This window comes from Populus nigra, chromosome 3 (genome assembly GCF_951802175.1).
Source record: "Populus nigra chromosome 3, ddPopNigr1.1, whole genome shotgun sequence".
Lineage (NCBI taxonomy): Eukaryota > Viridiplantae > Streptophyta > Magnoliopsida > Malpighiales > Salicaceae > Populus > Populus nigra.
The window spans coordinates 14,797,579-14,816,658 of record NC_084854.1 but is presented as its reverse complement, the minus strand read 5'-3'; the positions used below and the strand labels follow the sequence as shown (position 1 = coordinate 14,816,658).

Below are 19,080 nucleotides of genomic sequence, written 5' to 3'. Positions count from 1 at the left end.
TGGACAAACTGTTTTACCATATGATGAACATTAGTTCCAACATTGTTGTAAGTCCCTACAAAGTGAGCCACATGTTACTTTGGATTCTCTTTTCCATCGAGTTGCTAAAACTTTGATGGTTAATAGCTTAGAGGTATCCTTAGCAGGTTAATCCTTTAGGTATATGGTTTCACATAAGAATATGAAGGTTGCACTGAACTTTTTTCTTAGGCTATGATGGCCTCTTTAACCATCTCTTTCAATTGATTTATGGTGAAGACCCCGTCAGTAATACCATGAATATTCCTTATAGCTCTAATTGTAGAATCCTCAACAACATCTATTTGATCTTCTTGCACAACCTTGATAGCTAAGTTTGGCCTCCTTCATTCATGTTCTCAATTTTGTTCATCAATTTTGCTATCTCATGGTTTTTTTCCTTGAATGAAATCAAAAGGCCCTTAATGAGTCTTGTTAAGTTAGTCATTTGATCCCCTACAGATGTAGTCCTAGTTGTTGTCATTGACACAAAGCCAAAACCCAAGGCTTTATTTAGTGATTGATTTGGAGAAGTCTTCACGAGTGAATTGTTAAAGTAGTCATCTTGAGTGCTAAAGAAAAGTCCATGTGCCTTACTTGAATTTTGTGATGAAGTTGCTTGTAGCTTTAGCCTTAGAGCAACGAGCTCCCATACCCTCTTTGCATTTGACATTGACATTAGCTTGAGAATCGGGCATACAACTTGGCGATGAATTTTGTGTTTAATAGCGAGGTTAAAGAATCTTTAACAGTGTGTTACCAACTTAAATCAACAATGTTATTGATTTTGAAAGCAACACAACGATCATGTTCTTTCTAGTTGCCATTGAAAGGTTGTTGGAAATTCTTTCTAGTTGCAATTGAAAGGTTGTTGAGATACTCCTTAGTGGAGTTGCCATATATTTATAGACATAATTTTAAGCACTTAAATTTAAACAAGCATATGTGTATAAATATTTGATTTTATCAAATTATAACTAGATACAATCTCTATTTAAATATTCTTATAAAAAAAAATCTTTGGACTCTTCTCTTGGTTTTGATATATGGTAACTTGATTTATTTATAAAATCGAGCCAAGATTTGAGCTTTGCAAGAACACAAATTTAGGCGTATATTGCAAAGTGAGATTTGGTGATTTGATGCTTTGAAGAGTACCTTTGATTTATCTTTAAAGTACTGCTGAAGAAATTCTATAGGGTGTTTAGGCTTGATCCAATAGAGCTTTATTCTTTGTAGACCTCAAGCATAGATAAAGGAGGTGATTGGTACTTAAAAGTGCATTTTTATCAAGGTTTTATATTATCATTTTGCACTTGAAGTATCAATAACTCCTTAACTAGAGCATGTTTTATAATAACAAGTCTGATAATATAAGATACCTTTAATTTATGGTAAACGTTCATTTTAAATGTAGGCCTATCACATAAATCAAATGATTGATTGATGAGTTTAACCACTGAAATTGAAAAGACAAAGAGATGGCTAAGCTTAGAAAAGAGATGTTGGTTGAATTCAAATTGGAACACCATTCGGTTATTGGATCATAACTAGAGCTGTAGAACTTGGATTTAGGTCTGATTTATATGGATAGAAAGTTAAGACATAGGTCTAAAACTTTCATGGGAGTCCAAGATTCAAAAGGGCCATTTTCAAGTTCAAATTGTAGCAACAACAGAGAAGGCGGAATCTGTCCTGCAGCCTAGATATTGTTCAGTGTTCAGCCCATATCTCGAGTTCTAGAAGTCCAAATGACCTCATTTTTGTTTTGATGGAAATCAGAGATAATTTCCCAGAACTTTCATGAAGACTATTTATTTAAATTCTGATGTTAGCAATAACGTTTTTTGCAGACAAGAAGATAAGAATTGTTACCAAGTCAGGAGGTGGCCACCCACTCAACAATTAGTCATCAAATCAATAGTTCTAAATTTTAGCCTATAAAAAGAGGCATTTTCCATGCATTTAGGCATCTTGGTTTTCATATTAAGATCTTGCTCTTGCTCTTTTTCTTTGTATCTTGTAATGTTCAACTTTCATTCCATGTTATATTTTCCTTAATCTCTTGTTTATGCTTTTCATTTCCTTTACTATTTATATAATTATGTTCTTATCTTATTTATCTATGTTTCTCTTATTCATAATGTTCAACTAAATTTATTATGTCAAGGTGAAAAGGTTACACTAATGGTGTAAGAATAAGTATAGTATAAACTCAACATAGACTTTAATGTTTGATACTAACATGTTTTGTATTTATTATCTTACTCATTTTTAATACCTTGCTTGTTAAATGGTTAATCTATATTTGTGTTGAACAACCCTTGGTACAACAAATATTTGGCACTTTCATAGCCCAACTGTATGGTATAACCGACACCTATGCTATGAAAGAAACTTGATTTGTTGTTAACATAAGTTACCACCATGAATACTTGACAACATTTACAACTATTGACATTACTCAAATAAGATAATTAATATAATCATGTTAATAAATTATAATCCGTTTGGAACCTCCTTTGTGTGTGGTTTTCAGTTGAATAATAAAAAGAGTTTATATTATATTTATTTGAAATACCATTAGTGGATACTCTAACCTTGACAATTGTTTTATATTTGTTTAAATCCTTACATCAATATCACATCTCAAAGCTCTCTTCAACTCCTTTTCTATTATTATCTATTTCTTTATTTGTAGTTTATACAATTAACTTTTTTGTGGTTCGACCCCGGTCTTGCCGGGTTATTTATTACTTCGACACTCTTACACTTGGGAGAAGATATCAATTCTTTGATTGTGTCAGGAGGCTCAAGAGCTTTCGAGAGATCTTCCTTATTGGAAGAGTAGTCTTGAAGAAAATATTTTGTTAAAGAACTCTTATCGGGTGTTTAGGTTGATCCAACAAAGCCTCGTTCTTTGTAGACTTCAAGCGTAGTTGAAGGAAGCTTGAGAGCTTTTGAGAGAGCTTCCTTACTTGAAAAACTTGTCTTGAAGAGAATCTTGTATCCTCAACTATTCTTTCCTTTTGTCTAGGTAAGACCCTTTATTTATTGAGATTTTTAGAGGCTCTCAAGTGTTTTTTAATACCACATAATATTATTTTATTGGTTGATCTTTATTTATGAGATCTAGTATTTATGACAAGATATCTTAAATATCTCATTCTATGTGTCAACCTTCTATTGGCCAAAAAATATATAAAGGTCTATTTATTTTCCATGTCATTTACTTGAATTTTATTTCATCTTTCTATGTAAAAAAAATGACACATGGTAAAATTTAATTGGTAGAAATTTTTGTTTCTACACCTACAATCTTCTCATTAAACTCTTGTTATTTTTAACATGGTGGTGCTTCGTGAAACATACACCTTTTTTTGATAGTTCAAGATTTATAATTTCACTTCTCGTTTGATATAGATAGTCATCGTTTCATTACAAGTTAAGTCCAAAGAAAAAAAATCATTAGCAAAATATTCTTAGGATGTGTATGTAAGGAAATTGATATTAGATCCACTACTAATACAAATTGATTTACAATTAGAACTCAATTTCTAATCTTTCACAAATATATTTATAATTTTGAATTTTTTTATTTAGACTAAATTTATTTTATATCACACTTATGAAATCCAACTTATTTAACGCAATTAACTATTTCTATAATTTCTTATAAATTAAAAAGTTAAATATTTTTAAATATCTATATATAAGATTTGATATTCTTAATTGTATTTGACTTTTGAAAAAATAAGTATGCAAATTTTATTATATGATTTGATAATTTTATTTAGAAATGACATAACTAAAAGTAAAAAAGAATGTGAATGAAACATAATCAAATCTCTAAATTAAAATAAAATTTTAAATATCTTAAGGGGTCTTAAAATGTAAATATTAGAGACATTTTATTGTTTTGTATTCAATAAAAAAAATACAATACAAATCTTAAATAAAAAATTACAATACAATATTTCATATGATCGAAACAAAAATAATTTACAATAAACATACTGTACAGAATTTTCATTCATAGACTTTTTATTAAAATATTAACTTTATTTTTTCTCTTTTTACTACTTCAAAACATTAAATGCAAAAAGACATGTTTTTAATGTTTCTTATATACCAAAATAGTAACCAAACAATAATAAAGATTTGGTTTTTTAATTAATATACAATATATAGATTGATATAGATGTCACTCAAGTGATATTTGTTTATAATCATACTCCTTTTGCTTTAAATTCATAAAAATAGAAAAATAATTGTAGATTAAAATCAAAAAATTATTTTATTGAAAAAGTTCATATGAATTTTAAGCTTTCATAATAACTAGTTTATTTCATACGCTTTCAATAAGGGTTGGACCCAAATTGTTTGGAACAAAAACAATAATGTCTATATTGTCCAAAACTTTCTGACATTGTCATTAAACTTGATACAATGACTCAAATTTGAAAAATCATGACTGAACTCTTTAATTAATATCTAGTCAACTCGTAAAAATCGTGATCTGGGTTATGGATTCTATTGGGTTGAATTAATAATTTTTATTTTATGTAAATTGATTTACCATCAACACAATAATAAAGGATAAAATTCAATAAAAATCTCACTCTTAATGATGTAATTGAAAAAGAACAAAAGATTAAAAAAAAAAGGTTGAAAACAACAAAATGACCAATAAAAATAACCCAATTGCACTGGGTTAGGCATGTCCAAAACAATTAGGTGCATCCATCCTTTGTTTTTTTTTTTTGGAAAAAATACACAGACGATAAGTCATCTGTGTTTGTTTTAAAGAAAATAACGTGCCCAACAAGAATCAAATCCGTAACTTTAGGCATAACCCTTCATGCTTCAACCAAATGAGCTACAACACGAAGTTTCTATAAAACATTTTTAAAAAATATATCAACTTGGTTCATTATGAATATGAAATATTAAAACAAAGATAACGTGTTTTAGTTGTATTTATTAACTAACACGCTATGTCTTGGGTTGAGTCATATTTTTTCTAACATAAAAAATGATTCCTAGGCGATGATAATGTTTTTAAAAGAGCAAGAAAAATACAGGACCCAGATCATTAATGTAAACCCCTGAAAAGAAACTTATAAAAGTGGTCAATAACTTGGTATGGTCTGAATACAAACAAAACTATGTTGAAATTTCAGTAAAATAATTAACATGGACTTTTAAAAAAAAAACTAAACCCTTCTAATTTCATTGGATATGTATAATGTATGTGTGCAATTGCGTTGAAAATTAGGATTTACAATTGATTTGAATGAGTTCAATAAGCTCATTTAATTTAATAATATGATTATAAAAAAACAAAAAAAAATTTAAAAAAAAAACAACAATGACCGATAAAAAAAGAAGAAGAATGTTTGTCAATATTAAGAAACAATATCCTCTAAATGTTCTTAAAATGTCTCAACAATCTTATTTGATAACCAAGCAAAAATTGAATGAGAATGAGATAACTTTATAAAAAGAAAAATGAAAGAAATTTAACGCTCAATTACCAGTAAAGTAAACTTTGAATGATGAATTGAAAAAAATATCAATTTTAAAAAGTACAAAAACATAACTCGAGTTAGTATGTCAAATTCACGACTTGATCATGAGACTAAGATAAGCCTGCATAGAAGAAATTAAATTAAACAATGGAGGTCAAATCCTAAGCAAACTAAATGAAGAAAGGTGAAACTAAAAAAAAAATCAATTAAAAAAAATGAGTCAACCTAGGTTAACTCAACTAACTCCTAACTCAAGATATGAGATCGGGATAAATCAATGGAAAAAAATCAGAAAAAATCACAAAGCTCAAGGTCTAATAACCTAATGTTGAATAATAAAATTAAAAAAAATCAATTTTCATAAAAGGAAAGGGCTATCTTCAAAATCCATGACCCGAGTCATAAAACCGAGATGACCTCATAGAATGCAAACACGAAAAAATAATAAAGAAAAATTATTAATCATCCAAAAATTAAAAAACAAAACAAATAGCAATCAAAAGAATGAGGACCAAATTGGATTAAAAAAATTAAATAAAATCAAATGTTGAGGGATGAAATTGAATAAAAAGAACGGGGACCGAATTGGATACAAAAATTAAATGAAATAAAATGTTGATGAATAAAAATAAAAAAAAATAATTTAAGAAAAGGATTGAAAAAATAGCAATTAAAGACCAAATTGGATAAACAAATTAATGATATAAAATGTAGAAGGAAAAAACTGAAAAAATAATCAACTTTAAAAAGCCTTAAAAGCTAAACAAATATCAATCAAAAAATTAAGAATTAAAATTGATATAAATAGATACTGACAGGACACTTTTAATTTTTAAAAGGATCAACACGAAATTTGAGATGAGAACAAAGAAAAGAGATATTAAAAAAAAAACAGACTACTCAAAAACTGAATTGCTATTTGTTGAAATTAATTATAATTAAAAAAAATTATAATAAAATAACAAAAATATCCCTAAACATCAATTTTAGTTTCTATCTTTTAAGACAATGCAATCATTTCATTATGTTAAAAAATCAAAATACTCGTTGCTCCTATTTTTAGTTTTTAAAGATATTTTAATATTTTATCATTATTCTCTTAAATATAAAAAGAAGATGCGTCGTCTCCCATCAATATTATAATAATAATAAAAAAATGAAACGGAGCGTTTTTTGTTTTTAATTTAGAATTATATAATTAGGAGCGTAATATAATTGATATTAGTGAAACTGGGTAGAAATGTAATTCGGTGGGTGCTTGCTCGCAGCATATTTTGATCGCTTTCTTTGAAAACCAGAACAGAAGCCCATTATTTCCTGCCTTGCAATGCAATGCCATTGCTGCCCTCCATATCATATTTCTTGGGTTTCTTTCCGTTGCACTCAAACTCAATTCTCATTTAAATCCATCTAAAATGATCCCTGTTAATCTGACGACCACTGCAACTGCACGATATCAACGGTGGCGATGTGAACTTGAAGCCGCTGGTTCAGGCTTTGGATTTAAAGCAGATGGGAAGCGCACAGGAGAGGTTCAGGCTCCTCGTCTCTGATTCCGTGTTGACTCAGCACGCCATGCTTGGTACTTAGCTCAATGAACGGGTCAAGCCTGGCGTTGTCAGGAAAGGATCTGTCATTCAATTGATCGATTACATTTGCAGCCACGTTCAAAAGCGCCAAGCAGTCACTTAGTTGTTGTTTCCCTAAACTAAATCTTGTCTCCTCGAAATTATTACTAATTTGCTATAAATTCACATGTTCGAATTTCAAATGTGGATTGAATTTTTATTTTCAAGGAAATTCCACGTTTTATTTTGAAATCTAAAAATTGATTGAGCTGGTAGCTGGACTATAACTAAATTAATTATGTTTCATTTTAATTCCTGTTATGTTAATTATTAATTAAGAGTTTATTATGTTTGTTTAGCTTAATTTTATTGTAAAATCGTGGAGATGATGCTTTTTTGAATGGTATCACATAACTTGATCAGCTTATAACTGAGGGAAATAATGATTAAATGCAAGTGTTTGGCTCTTGTTTTACTGGCAATGGCTGTTTTGGTCACTTTTCATACTGTTGGGGATTCTGACACCCCATGCGCGGACTGGTGGTGTACTGATATTTGCTCAAAGGAGGGTAAGCACACTGAGACACAATATTTTAACATGGTTCGACAAATCACCTACATCCACGGGAGAGAGTCCATATTATTAGAGATTAGAGAAATGATACAAAACAAATACATGGAGGAGGATCACTCAACTCCCAGCTCACACACTCTGCTGCATATGGCAGCAGGGCTGTTGCCCATGACAGCAGCTCCTCTTTCTCTTCTTCTCTTCACGTTCTTACACACTCTCACTTCTCTCACATTTGCTCTCCACAAGACATGCCTCTTTATAGGCATTTCTTTGCACCCTTCTCCAGCACATGAAGGGGACAATGGTCCTGAAATCATGCCACTAATTGTGGCACTAGTGGTGCTTCCACTAAGCCACAATTAGTAGTAGGGTATTGCCACTAAATGACAATATCCTAACAATCACCCCATTTGCCATTTGTGTGGGCAATTGTCCTCTTGCTTCTTCAGTACAAGCTTGCATTTTGCAGATCTTCCAAGCTTACTATTCTGAGAGCGTCTTCAACACAACATTCTCCTTCGAGCGTATCAACCATGCTTGGTCCAGAATGATTTTTCAAGCCTTACACCAAGGCTTACAACACTCCCTCAAACGAATATTCTCAAGTGCGACAGCCATTGCGTATTTCAATGTGATCACAAGCTCACCACTCTTCCAAGAGTCTACTCATCCAGGAGTTGCGCCTGCCCTCAGTTCCACCTTAGGAACCACGCCTTACTTCTCCGTGAGTCTCTCGCTCTTAGTCGTAAGAGTCCAGATAGCTCTCCACCTTTAACTATGGGGGCAACCCATTAAAGGTTGATCCATATCTGTCTTCATACTCTGAGTATTACAATGTCATTACTGAGCTCACCACCTTGACAAGAGTCAACTTGTTCTCGGAACCTGCGCATGCCTTTCTGCTTCTTCATAGCAGCCGCGTCTTAATGCTCCACAAGTCACACACTTATTGTCCAAGGCAAATGTCTTCTAGCTCATTGATCTTTAGCATGGGGGCAATATCCATGAAAGTCAATCCTGCATTTGTCTCCATACTTATCATAGCCACTTCATTGGCTATACATCTGTCCACTCATATCTAGCCATCACATTGGCTCTGGGGTTGTTCTGAACTGGGCTCATATCATGGCCACACACCTTCTCCTTAGGTGTCTCCGCTCGTCGTCATGCGACGATCTGAACTGGGGCTTCTATTATGGCCTTCATCTCTAAGGCGTCTTCGCCTGTTGTCATGAGGCGGTCTGAACTAGGGCTTCTATCACGGCCTCACACCTTCTCTAAAGTGTCTTCGCCTGTTGTCATGAGGCGGTCTGAACTGGGGTTTCTATCACGGCCCTCACACCTTCTCTAAGGTGTCTTCGCCCGTTATCATGAGGCTGTCACATCCTCCTTCAGCTGAGATGCTTCAAAGTGGCTCCAAAAATTCTCTACCGCCATCCTCCTTCAGAGAGATTACTGCCACTGGCTACATAGAAAGAGAAAGTTGCGGTATACTCCTCGCAATCCTCCACCTCGATTTCTATGTTTGGAGCTTCTGTGCTTTTTTGCTTGACAGCTCCACCTACACCAACTCTCTTTGGTGTTTTCGCCTTTCATCATAGGCGGTTGCCTTTTATCACAGGCGTTTGCACCCCCTCAATTAGGTGCCTTTACAACAGCTCTCTTTCCATCCTTGTATGCATTGAAAGGTCTTCGCATGTTGTCTTCATCAAGAGCATAAGAGACTTCCTGTTGTACAAACTTTAACAGTCTCTGCTCTGAGCTTTATTTGGGAACATTTCTTCTCCTTGCACCTGTTGTCTCATTAAAGTACCTCGTTGGATCCTACGGGTACTCCTGCACAATCTCCGTGTGCACTTGTGCAATTTCTATTCTCCAGGTTTCTCCCTATTCCTTACTTATGTTTGACAGCAGCTCATCCTGTCATAACACTTGTCCAAGTTAAAATAGGGTGTCAATCTTTATCCCTTGATGTATTTCTCTTTCATTATCAAGGTCTTCATCAATTCTCCCTCAAAAATCATAGTCACCGAATCTAACTTCGTTTGAGAAATCACCACTTCATCAGATCCTTGAACATACGGAACCCAACTGTTCCCTTGTGCCGCCATCCTGCTAGTCTTCAACTGTTTTATTACAAACTGCTATATATAAAAAAATTACTCGTATGGATAATCCTTCCACTAGGCAAGTTTCCAGGAAAGATTGGAGGGGTCACACTGGTCCCGCTTAAAACCTAATCTCCTAGACAGAACTTCTTAGGCCATATCTATCCATCGTACTGTCTTTCCGTATATACAACCATTTGCTAGATTTGTTTCGGCTTTCCTTTACAATTGATCTGGAATATACTGGTGTAATACATGATTTTTCAACATCTGGCGAGACTACCAGTGCTTAGATTCGTCAAGATTGGTCTTCGTCAATTTCCACTCTTCACCTCAAATTATCCACATGATTGGGTATCTAGAGTGACCCAATTTTGCCTTCCATCAAGGCAGTTAAAATTCTCCCCACTTAGCAGTCTAGCACATGTAATTGGGTAAACATATGCACCTTCTTCTTCTTTATCTCTATCGACCACCACGATGACCTTCAGATGCCTCCTGATCGGGCAATCTTTCTTAATAATTCACCACCACCACTTTTGGTCACAAATCTCAATGATTGGACTGTACCATTGCATCAGGAACAATCAAATTAGCTGGAAACAAGTCTGAAATTGTCCAAATCGCATTTTAGACGGCTAAGATTTGATCAAAACAATTCTAGACTGATGAACGACCCAGATTCAATCTCAGATCCGGTTGCACGTAGACTCTGCTGCACAGAATCTTATCCCTCGGCTCGGCTCCAAAACGGCTCAGCTCAACTCGGCTCGGCTCGTCTTGTATCTGGTGACGTGGCAGGTGGGTCCCACAATGCTGATGTGTCGATGACTGGACGCTGACTTGGCATGCTGACTGGACACCGACGTGTCTGATAACGAGGCGCTGACATGGCATGCTGACTGTGTATACTGGCATCATGATGACGTCATCCTTATCTGGGTCTGGCACGTGGGTCGAGTCGTCTGGTATTCAGGTCAGGTCGGGTCAGCTCATCTGGGTGAAGAAGACGTGGGTGACGTGTGGCGCTCGTCTGTGCGCGTGGGCAGTCTCCTCGCCGACATGTGACGGCGCGTGAGGACGATTCATCTCTTCCTCCTCTACACAGTGGTATTGTCAAAACACAATTTGGACAACTTTCATTTTTTAGCAATATCAAACACCACTTAAACCATATGCTTTGATACCAATTTTTGGGGATTTCGGCACCCCATACGTGGACCGATAATGTATTGATATTTGCTCAAAGGAGGGTAAGCACACTGAGACACAATATTTTAACGTGGTTCGACAAATCGCCTACATCCACGGAAGAGAGTCCATATTATTAGAGATTAGAGAAAGGATACAAAACAAATACATGGAGGAGGATCACTCAACTCCCAGCTCACACACTCTGCTGCATATGACAGCAGGGCTGTTGCCCATGACAGCAGCTCCTCTTTCTCTTCTTCTCTTCGCGTTCTCACACGCTCTCACTTCTCTCACATTTGCTCTCCACAAGACATGCCTCTTTATAGGCATTTCTTAGCACCCTTCTCCAATATATGAAGGGGACAATGGTCCTGAAATCATGCCACTAATTGTGGCACTAATGATGCTTCCACTAAGCCATAATTAGTGGCAGGGTATTGCCACTAAATGGCAATATCCTAACACATACAGGATTATTGTCGTGCTCAACCTGGAAACTATAATACCAGACTGAAATTATTGGAAATTCTGAAAATGTTTCATGATGCTACTGCTCACAAGTCATTCCCTAATACCAGCTCAGTGAAGTCAGTACGGCTTGCTTATTACAATCCAACTTCTCAAAGTCATGCAAATATGGATATCCACCGCATCCGGCCCGCTAGTCATGGTGGAAATATGAAAAGTTTCCGGCCCACTTTGAGTACTCAGAATCAGGGCAGTAATAAGCGGAGTTTCCGACCTGCTTCGAGTGCCCAAAATGATGGTGATGAATTAATGATGTGCAGAGTTTCGGACCGACTGTTCGACCCACTCCAAGTTACAGAAATCCTTGTGCAGTTGTGAAGAATGAGGCACCAGCACGGATCATTCCTATTAATGCTTTGAATACATATCAGGAACGCTGGGTTATCAAAGCCAGAGTAACTGCTAAAGGGGATCTTCGTCGCTATAATAATGCTCAGGGTGATGGGAAGGTCTTTTACTTTGACCTCGATTCTGACGGAGGCGAAATAGGAGTGACCTGCTTCAATGCTGTTGTTGACTGCTGGTATGATGTTATTGAAGCTGGTTATCTGATTTCAAAGGGTAGCTTAAAATCTGCTCAGAATAATTTCAATCATTTGAAGAATGAGCGGGAGATATTTTTGGAGGCAACTTCAACTTTGGATCTTTTCCCTGAAGAAGATAGTTCCATACCACAACAGCAATTCCTTCAAACCCGTAAGTGAAATTGAGATTTCTGAAAACAATGCCATATTTGATCTTATTCGTATTGTGATGTTTGTGAACCCTTCAATGTTGAGAAAGAATGGTATATGGAAACTAAAAGAAAGATTCTGAATCTAAAAGATGGCTCTGGCAGGCAGTTGACTTACCATTTGGGGAGATTTGTGCAACAAGGAAGGTCAAAAATTGAAAGAGATGGTTGATTCTGGGTTTTTCCCTGTTTTAGCTGTCAAAGCTGGGAAGGTTAGCGACTTCAACGGAAAATCCTTGGGAACAATTTGTTATACTCAGCTCTTTTATAAATCCAGGTATTCCTGAGGCTCTTGCTGTGAAAGACTGGTTTGATCAAGGGGGCGTGATGATGCTTAGTGCCAGGAGGATCCAAGAATGAGATTCGCAAAATGGCGTCTCAGATTAAGCATGAAGGTCTTGGAAGATCAGATAAGCCTGATTGGGCCACTGAGGTCAAGTATAAGTTTTATCAAAACAAATTCCTTCTGCTACACAGCTTGCCCTTTGATGATTGGAGATAGACAGTGTAACAAGAAAGTGAAAAGATCTAGAAACTCAAGATGGCAACGTAATAGATGCAATCAAGAATTTGACGAGTGTGATTATAGGTATCTTCTTCAAGTTCAGATTCAGGGACCACACAAGATTGACTTGGGTAGCCCAGTTATCAGATTTCAGATGGTCTGTCTAGTTGTTCATCTTATAACGTGACTAAGAAGGATTGCTTCCTTGAGTATTTCCATGTTTCAAATGACAGTATAGTGCTTTCAGAGCAACAAAATAAAAGAGAGGTTGTGTTCCTATTTGTGTTGCATCCAGACAGGAAATGTAAATTTAGATTTCACAAGTCTTGGGCCACGTTACATCTGAAGATTTCACACAGAGGATCATTGAAAGCATCAAACAAGATACATGACATGAAGTTGTAAAAGAATTCCAAACATTCTCAGAATAGTACATCGCTTAACCCCGCTTGACAGGGTCGAAATTGGAAACTCCGATCACAGCACCAATAATGGCAACAAGCACAACTCCACCAGCCACAATGCTGAGCAAGAAGTTCTTGAGAGAAGGAGAAGCCCCAGACCCAGCTGCTTCAGCTACCTCTGGAATCACCATGGAAGCTGTAAGTGCACCTGCTGTCAATCCAGTGACCAACTTCTCCTTCAACGAAGCCTTGACTTGAAACCTCCCACTGGATTTTGATGCTGACATAGCCTTGGATTGCCTCGCTGGGAGTGGCTTGAAGAAAGCCTCAGAGGTTGGAACCCTCTTTTGGCTTGCATAAGTTAATGGCAAGGCCATTGAAACAGCTGAAGTTGAAGCCATTTGTTTCTCTGATCTTCTCTCCTGCCCTCTCTACTCTCTTCTCAACAAGAAGCTTTCTTTTGGTGAAATTACCAATATAATTGGTGAAGATGTTATTGTAATGGTTGCCTTACAAGTTGGAGGGAGGGAAGAGGGGTAATGAGAGGTGGAAATTTGAGATATCAGGAAGACTAGACATCTTGACTGTCCTACGTGGCAGCTTCTCCGTTGGGCATTGGTGGATAAGGTTATCGGATTGGACCAATCACCATCAAGTTTGAAATTTGGAGGAGAGTTCTCGTGGTTGGCAATCCCAGCACTGCATATTTGGATATCCCTTCACTTGTAAGAACTGTTTGGGCCCTTCCAATGGGCCCAGGTTAGTTTCTACAGCGTGTCCAGTGGATTGAAATGCCCAGAGTTTAGGTTTAAAGCCTTTTAAGCCCAGCCCAAGGCATTTTAAATAATCAGGTCAACTATGCCTCGGAAGCAAGAAGAGATCAAACTAGACAAAAAGAGAATAATCAGAATGATGATGGGAAACAAGATGCTGAAATGGAGAAGAAAACAAAAATATGAAAGAGAATATTAAAAATCACAGCCTCGAGCGACAAATAGAAGAGAAGAAGTGCAAAAATCACATTTCTCTCCGAGTCTCGACAACTAGAAAACACATGGCAAATGCTATTATTTTTTCAACCCCCAAATATGGCAAAGAAAATCCGAGCTTCAAAGACACCAGCCACCACCAAGTCGACCGAAATTCAGATTTCAGGCACGAGAAGTGAAGCAGAGAAAGAAAATAAGGTGAAGAAATTTGGGACAAAGAAGAGCGACCATCATCTTGCAAGCGTTGGAGCTGCTGAAGCTGCTGTCCCGACATAGCTGAGGTGAACTTGTTGGGGCAGAAGATGGTACTTAATACCAAGATCTTCGAAACATTTCTTCAACTCTAACACTAGATCAGATCTTCTGTTTCCCCTATCTCCACTGTTCTGGAAGTTTATAGTGTGATTAGCATAGAGGGCCATTCTCATCTTATTCACATTCTCAATCTCTTTAACTTGAACACTGTGACCAGGCCGCCAGTGCTGTGGCTTGCTCTCCAAGTACCTGATACATCAAAACAAAGCCACTGAATAAGAATTGACAGGAAGGAACAAGTTCAGAGAATACATGGTCGACGAAATCAAAACAGAGAAGAAACAAAATGTAGTAAAACAGAAATGGGCAATATTCGGTCAATCAGGCTAATCCCCTCTGCCGATCTTCACCAGCCCCCCTCGACTTATATGATACATGTATAGAATCTCTGTCTAAATCAATCATTTGTATATGAAATGACAATAAGAAAGATAAAAGACATCTGTAAAAGACTTAACGTACGTTTTTATCCTAGCTTTCAGAGCTCCAATAGTCTCAATTGAAGTGGATATATCAACAGCGAATTCCACAGAATCACTCATTTCTGGGCTCCTGTAAAAGTTGCTGATAGGTTTGGTAGCAAGAACTGTATTTGGATAGAATATTTTCTCATTGTCGTATCTTAAAAAGACAGTGGTCAATATGTTCATCTCTTCAACAACCATCTGCAACGAGCCAGTCAGAGTGTCAGTGTACATGGTTGACCTTCGCATTTTAATGGTGTAAGGATCAGGGACACATACCTGCACTCCATCAATGACACAACGATCACCAACATCAAATGGGTGCATGACGAACACAAATATGATAGCTTCGAACACGGTCTTGGCACTGTTACCAAAAATGAAAACAACGAGTAATAATTGAGATGAAATGAAGACAAGCACTTTGGTTGTTAAATATCCCATCACAAGCAACCACACAGCAACGATCACAACAAACACAGCAGCAGAAACCAATTTGTTCAGCTCCTCAATGGCTGTTTTTGTGTCATTCAAGGAGTGTGCCAATGATTTGCGCTCATTATAAACATTCACCTGCAAACAGGAACCGTGTTGCATGAGCAAATATTCAAAAAGTTCGCTTCAACAAGTCTAGTGTTCTATACCCCAATTCATAATACAGTCCGTTGAGAAACATGACATAAAACTATGATGATTTGGTAGGCAAACTGAAGCCAAATTTCTTCAAAAATTAAGCATCTTCATGCATAAGCTCATAGCAGTTTAGTCTATTACGAATAAGATTTAGTTAAAGTTTTTACTAACAGTAAACCAAAGTGCATGCGAAGACAAAACAAGTAGCTGAGGACAAGTGTACTGGCACTGGCACTATCTCTAGTGTTGAAAAGATCTAGACATGGCAGGTAAGAAAAAAGAGCTTGGTTGCCCATGGACCCTTTGTAAGAACAGATTTGACAAAGATCTAACCAGCCAATTTTTTAAAGCTGATCTCTTGATCTTTCGAGTTTCTGTTGCTCCTTCAAAGAGTGGAATTACGTTGTCCACCTCTTCCTTTTTCATGAACCGCAAGAGGTCATCTTCTTCAATGTACCTAGCACATTAAACAGGAAAGAAAGTGAGATCATTGCAGATTAAACTGTCTTCAATTTCATCATGACGAATAAATTGCAGGGATTTTAAGAGGCAGATATCCTCACTTGCTATGAGGCTTTGCCACATTCCTGAAAATCTTATAAGCCGCAGCCCTTGCTTCCCACTCACTAGTAATCTCTTCATCCTTCTTCTCAGTGTCCTCCTCATCACTCTGGTCAAGGTTGCCGGAGAGAGTGGATAAGCCAGAACCACTAATCACATTAATCAATCCCTTCATGGTCCAAGCAGAGATCTTCCCATGTTTCATTTTCTTAAGCTTATCAATATCAATCACCTCTTCTTTTTTCTCTTCATTCCGTTTGTTAGTATTCGTAAAACTCAACTGGCCCGGCAGCGTCTTAGTGCTCGCAATGCTTTCAGCCATCTCCATCACGGGAGGCCCAGAAAGAGTTATGAGAACATACTGATGAAATATTGATTCCTGAATTCTATCAAAGAATCTAGTAACATGAAAAGAAGAGGCTAGTAACTTGAGTGAAAAGGTTTTCGCCAGCCATATAGCAGCCCCGATGAGACAACCAGCAAGGGCTCTTGTAATTTTATTCAGAATCTTGGTAGTTCGCCTGGATCGTTTAACTCCACTTTCAAACAACAAACCCCAAGCTAGCAGTACCAAGCCTAACCAAATAAAAGCCTGAACACTCTTTTTCAACCCATATACAAAATAAAGCACCTTCTTCTTAAGCAAGAAGTTCCTTTCAATCAAGAAAACCAAAACATTCATAAACCACTCGGTAAACAATCTACCACTGAAAATAACTAATACAAGCGCACACCATTTCCATAACTTCAAACTCCAAATCTTTGAATTCAGCAATCCGTCAACAGTTAAGCTGGCAATTAACAGTCCCATAATGCACACAAATGCAACTAACTCAATCAAGGGTAATACTTTCCATTTCTCACCCGTAATTTTGCCCAAATTAAGAATTGCCGTCCTATAGACCTCATCATCATCATCGTCTAGTCCTGGCGTTCCAATCAAGGGTGTTTTTGGGGTGATTGGAGCTGACCTCAAGTTATCCCTTGGTGTAGTAACACCAAGTGTGGGATTTGGTGAAGCAACATTACGCGGTGAGCTTGAATTCCCCGACTGGCCGGTCTTCATCTCTTCCTTTAAGATTGAATCATATGGATAGGATGGCTCTACCAGTCTTGATTTTGGCTTCGAAAATTCAGACCTTGCAAGTGATTTTCTTCTTGTTATGGAGTCTGTTGTTGGGATTTTTGGAGGCTTGTGTGGTGTTGGACTCGGAGCTGGGCTTGGCTTTGGTATCTCTGAAGAAGGAGATGTTTGAACTCTCACCGACAGATTCTCGAACTCTGTTAGCTCAAGATTTGATGATGAGTCTTTTGGAGAAGAACCCAACTGGGAATTCTTTGAAAAGGAGTATGCTTTAGTAGTAGCATCTTGATTCGTGGTTGAAATGTGAATCACCACGTCATTTGTTCCTTTCTTGTCTATCACTCCTTCGCCAGCTTCCATTTTACTCTGTCTCTCTCTCTGATAAAACCCTGATTTCTTCTGACATGAATTTGATCACGAGGAAAGACTGTGTTTTCCACTTCCCTGGGGAAATTGGAGAAAAAATCTCCCGGGAAAGTTGTAGATTTTCTGTCAAATCCCCATCAGAAATCAGAAAATGGATGGACTCAAGCAGGGATTAGAAAAAGACAAGACAATCAACTAGTATGTTTGGTTCACGATAAAAGGAAAGTTGAAGATAACAGAAGATAACTTGGAATCGTGGGAGCTGCTTTGCTAGTTTCTTATGAAATGAATTTGTTGTTAGAACACACACAAAAACAGCCCTAGCTAAGCTTGATAGTGTGGATATATGTCTGTATGTTCTGATGATTTGAAGAATGGGAATAGAAAATCTGGGAAAATCAGGGAGCTATAAAGCCATGGCCATGAATAGTTGCAAGTGACCAGTAGTTGACTGATACACGAGACGATTAGGGGAAGGGACACACCGTCTCACAGAGGGAGAGAGAGACGCACGTTTAACATAGACTGTGTTAATGAATTGGGATCGCGGGAAATTTTGCTTTAAAAAAGAATCGCCCGTCTGATCTCAGTCAACAAAACCACAGGCTTACCTCATAAAAACTTTGACATCTCATCTTCTTTTCTATTTTATTTGATTTTAGGCCGATTGTAATGCTGTCTTTTGGAGTGTTCCTCCTTTACTTTCTGGTGTTTTTAATTTGAATAAATATTAAATTATTTCTTTTAATATTTTCTAATCATAAAAAATTAAAATAATTCTAAGAAATTCATTTCAATCTATTTTCAAGTTAAAATCTAGTTTGAAGAGCAACCTGCAATCTTAAATACACACTAAATAAAATGACATAAAAAAATTAACGAAACCTAAAACATGAGCATTCTTATTAAGTTTATCTTTTTCTATTTATAAGCTGATAATTGAGTTATATTATTTATTTATTTTTATTTTTTTAGGTTATTGTGAATATTTAAAAAAAAAATTGTTTGTTTGCTGTCATTGTTTTTTTTATTGTTTAATTAAAATAAAATTAATTTATTTAATATAGTTAAGTCTAGAGCAGTCAAAAAATAAAAAATAAAAAATCAGGGCACAGCTAGGATTGATCTGTAAGATGTAATAATGGAGTCGGCCAGCCCAAAACTGGAGGATTGCTCTTTCAAGGCATGAAGTGTTACATTCTCTGTTCTTATAAATCAATTCAAAGCGTGCAAATTGAATGAGATTTGGTTTCTGTGTTATATAAAAATAAAAAGAAGCACAACACCTCCTCCTCCCATCGGTCGTTTTTCTTGTCGGAGGACCAGCAACTTGGTAGCTGTGTGCTCAGCAGTCCAATCGGATGGCTCCTGGGATGATGTGATAATGCCCATGGGACCATGCAGAATTGCAGCGGATTAGGTGTAATGACAGGTTAAAGGAATTATTGTAACAAATATTTTAAGGTGCTTGTCCGTTTCCCATAAAAATAAATGCAATATTAGGT

At 36.4% G+C, this 19,080-nt stretch overlaps 2 protein-coding genes and 1 pseudogene across 2 annotated transcripts; 1 reads left to right on the top strand and 2 right to left on the bottom strand.

Moving 5' to 3' along the window:
• Positions 1-7,598: 7,598 nt before the first annotated feature.
• LOC133689420 (replication protein A 70 kDa DNA-binding subunit A-like) lies at positions 7,599-12,926 on the top strand (annotated as a pseudogene).
• A 127-nt stretch (positions 12,927-13,053) lies between these two features.
• On the bottom strand, positions 13,054-13,693 carry LOC133689299 (uncharacterized). The gene has a single exon (XM_062109112.1). It carries the CDS (start codon positions 13,562-13,564, stop codon positions 13,199-13,201), a length of 366 nt encoding a protein of 121 aa, XP_061965096.1. The 5' UTR covers positions 13,565-13,693; the 3' UTR covers positions 13,054-13,198.
• A 356-nt stretch (positions 13,694-14,049) lies between these two features.
• LOC133689298 (mechanosensitive ion channel protein 10-like) lies at positions 14,050-18,139 on the bottom strand. The gene is made up of 5 exons (XM_062109111.1): positions 16,128-18,139; positions 15,898-16,021; positions 15,211-15,504; positions 14,930-15,132; positions 14,050-14,656 (listed from the first exon to the last, which is right to left on the bottom strand). The coding sequence occupies exons 1-5, from the start codon at positions 17,567-17,569 to the stop codon at positions 14,383-14,385; spliced, it is 2,337 nt and encodes a 778-aa protein (XP_061965095.1). The 5' UTR covers positions 17,570-18,139; the 3' UTR covers positions 14,050-14,382.
• Between the last annotated feature and the right edge of the window lie 941 nt (positions 18,140-19,080).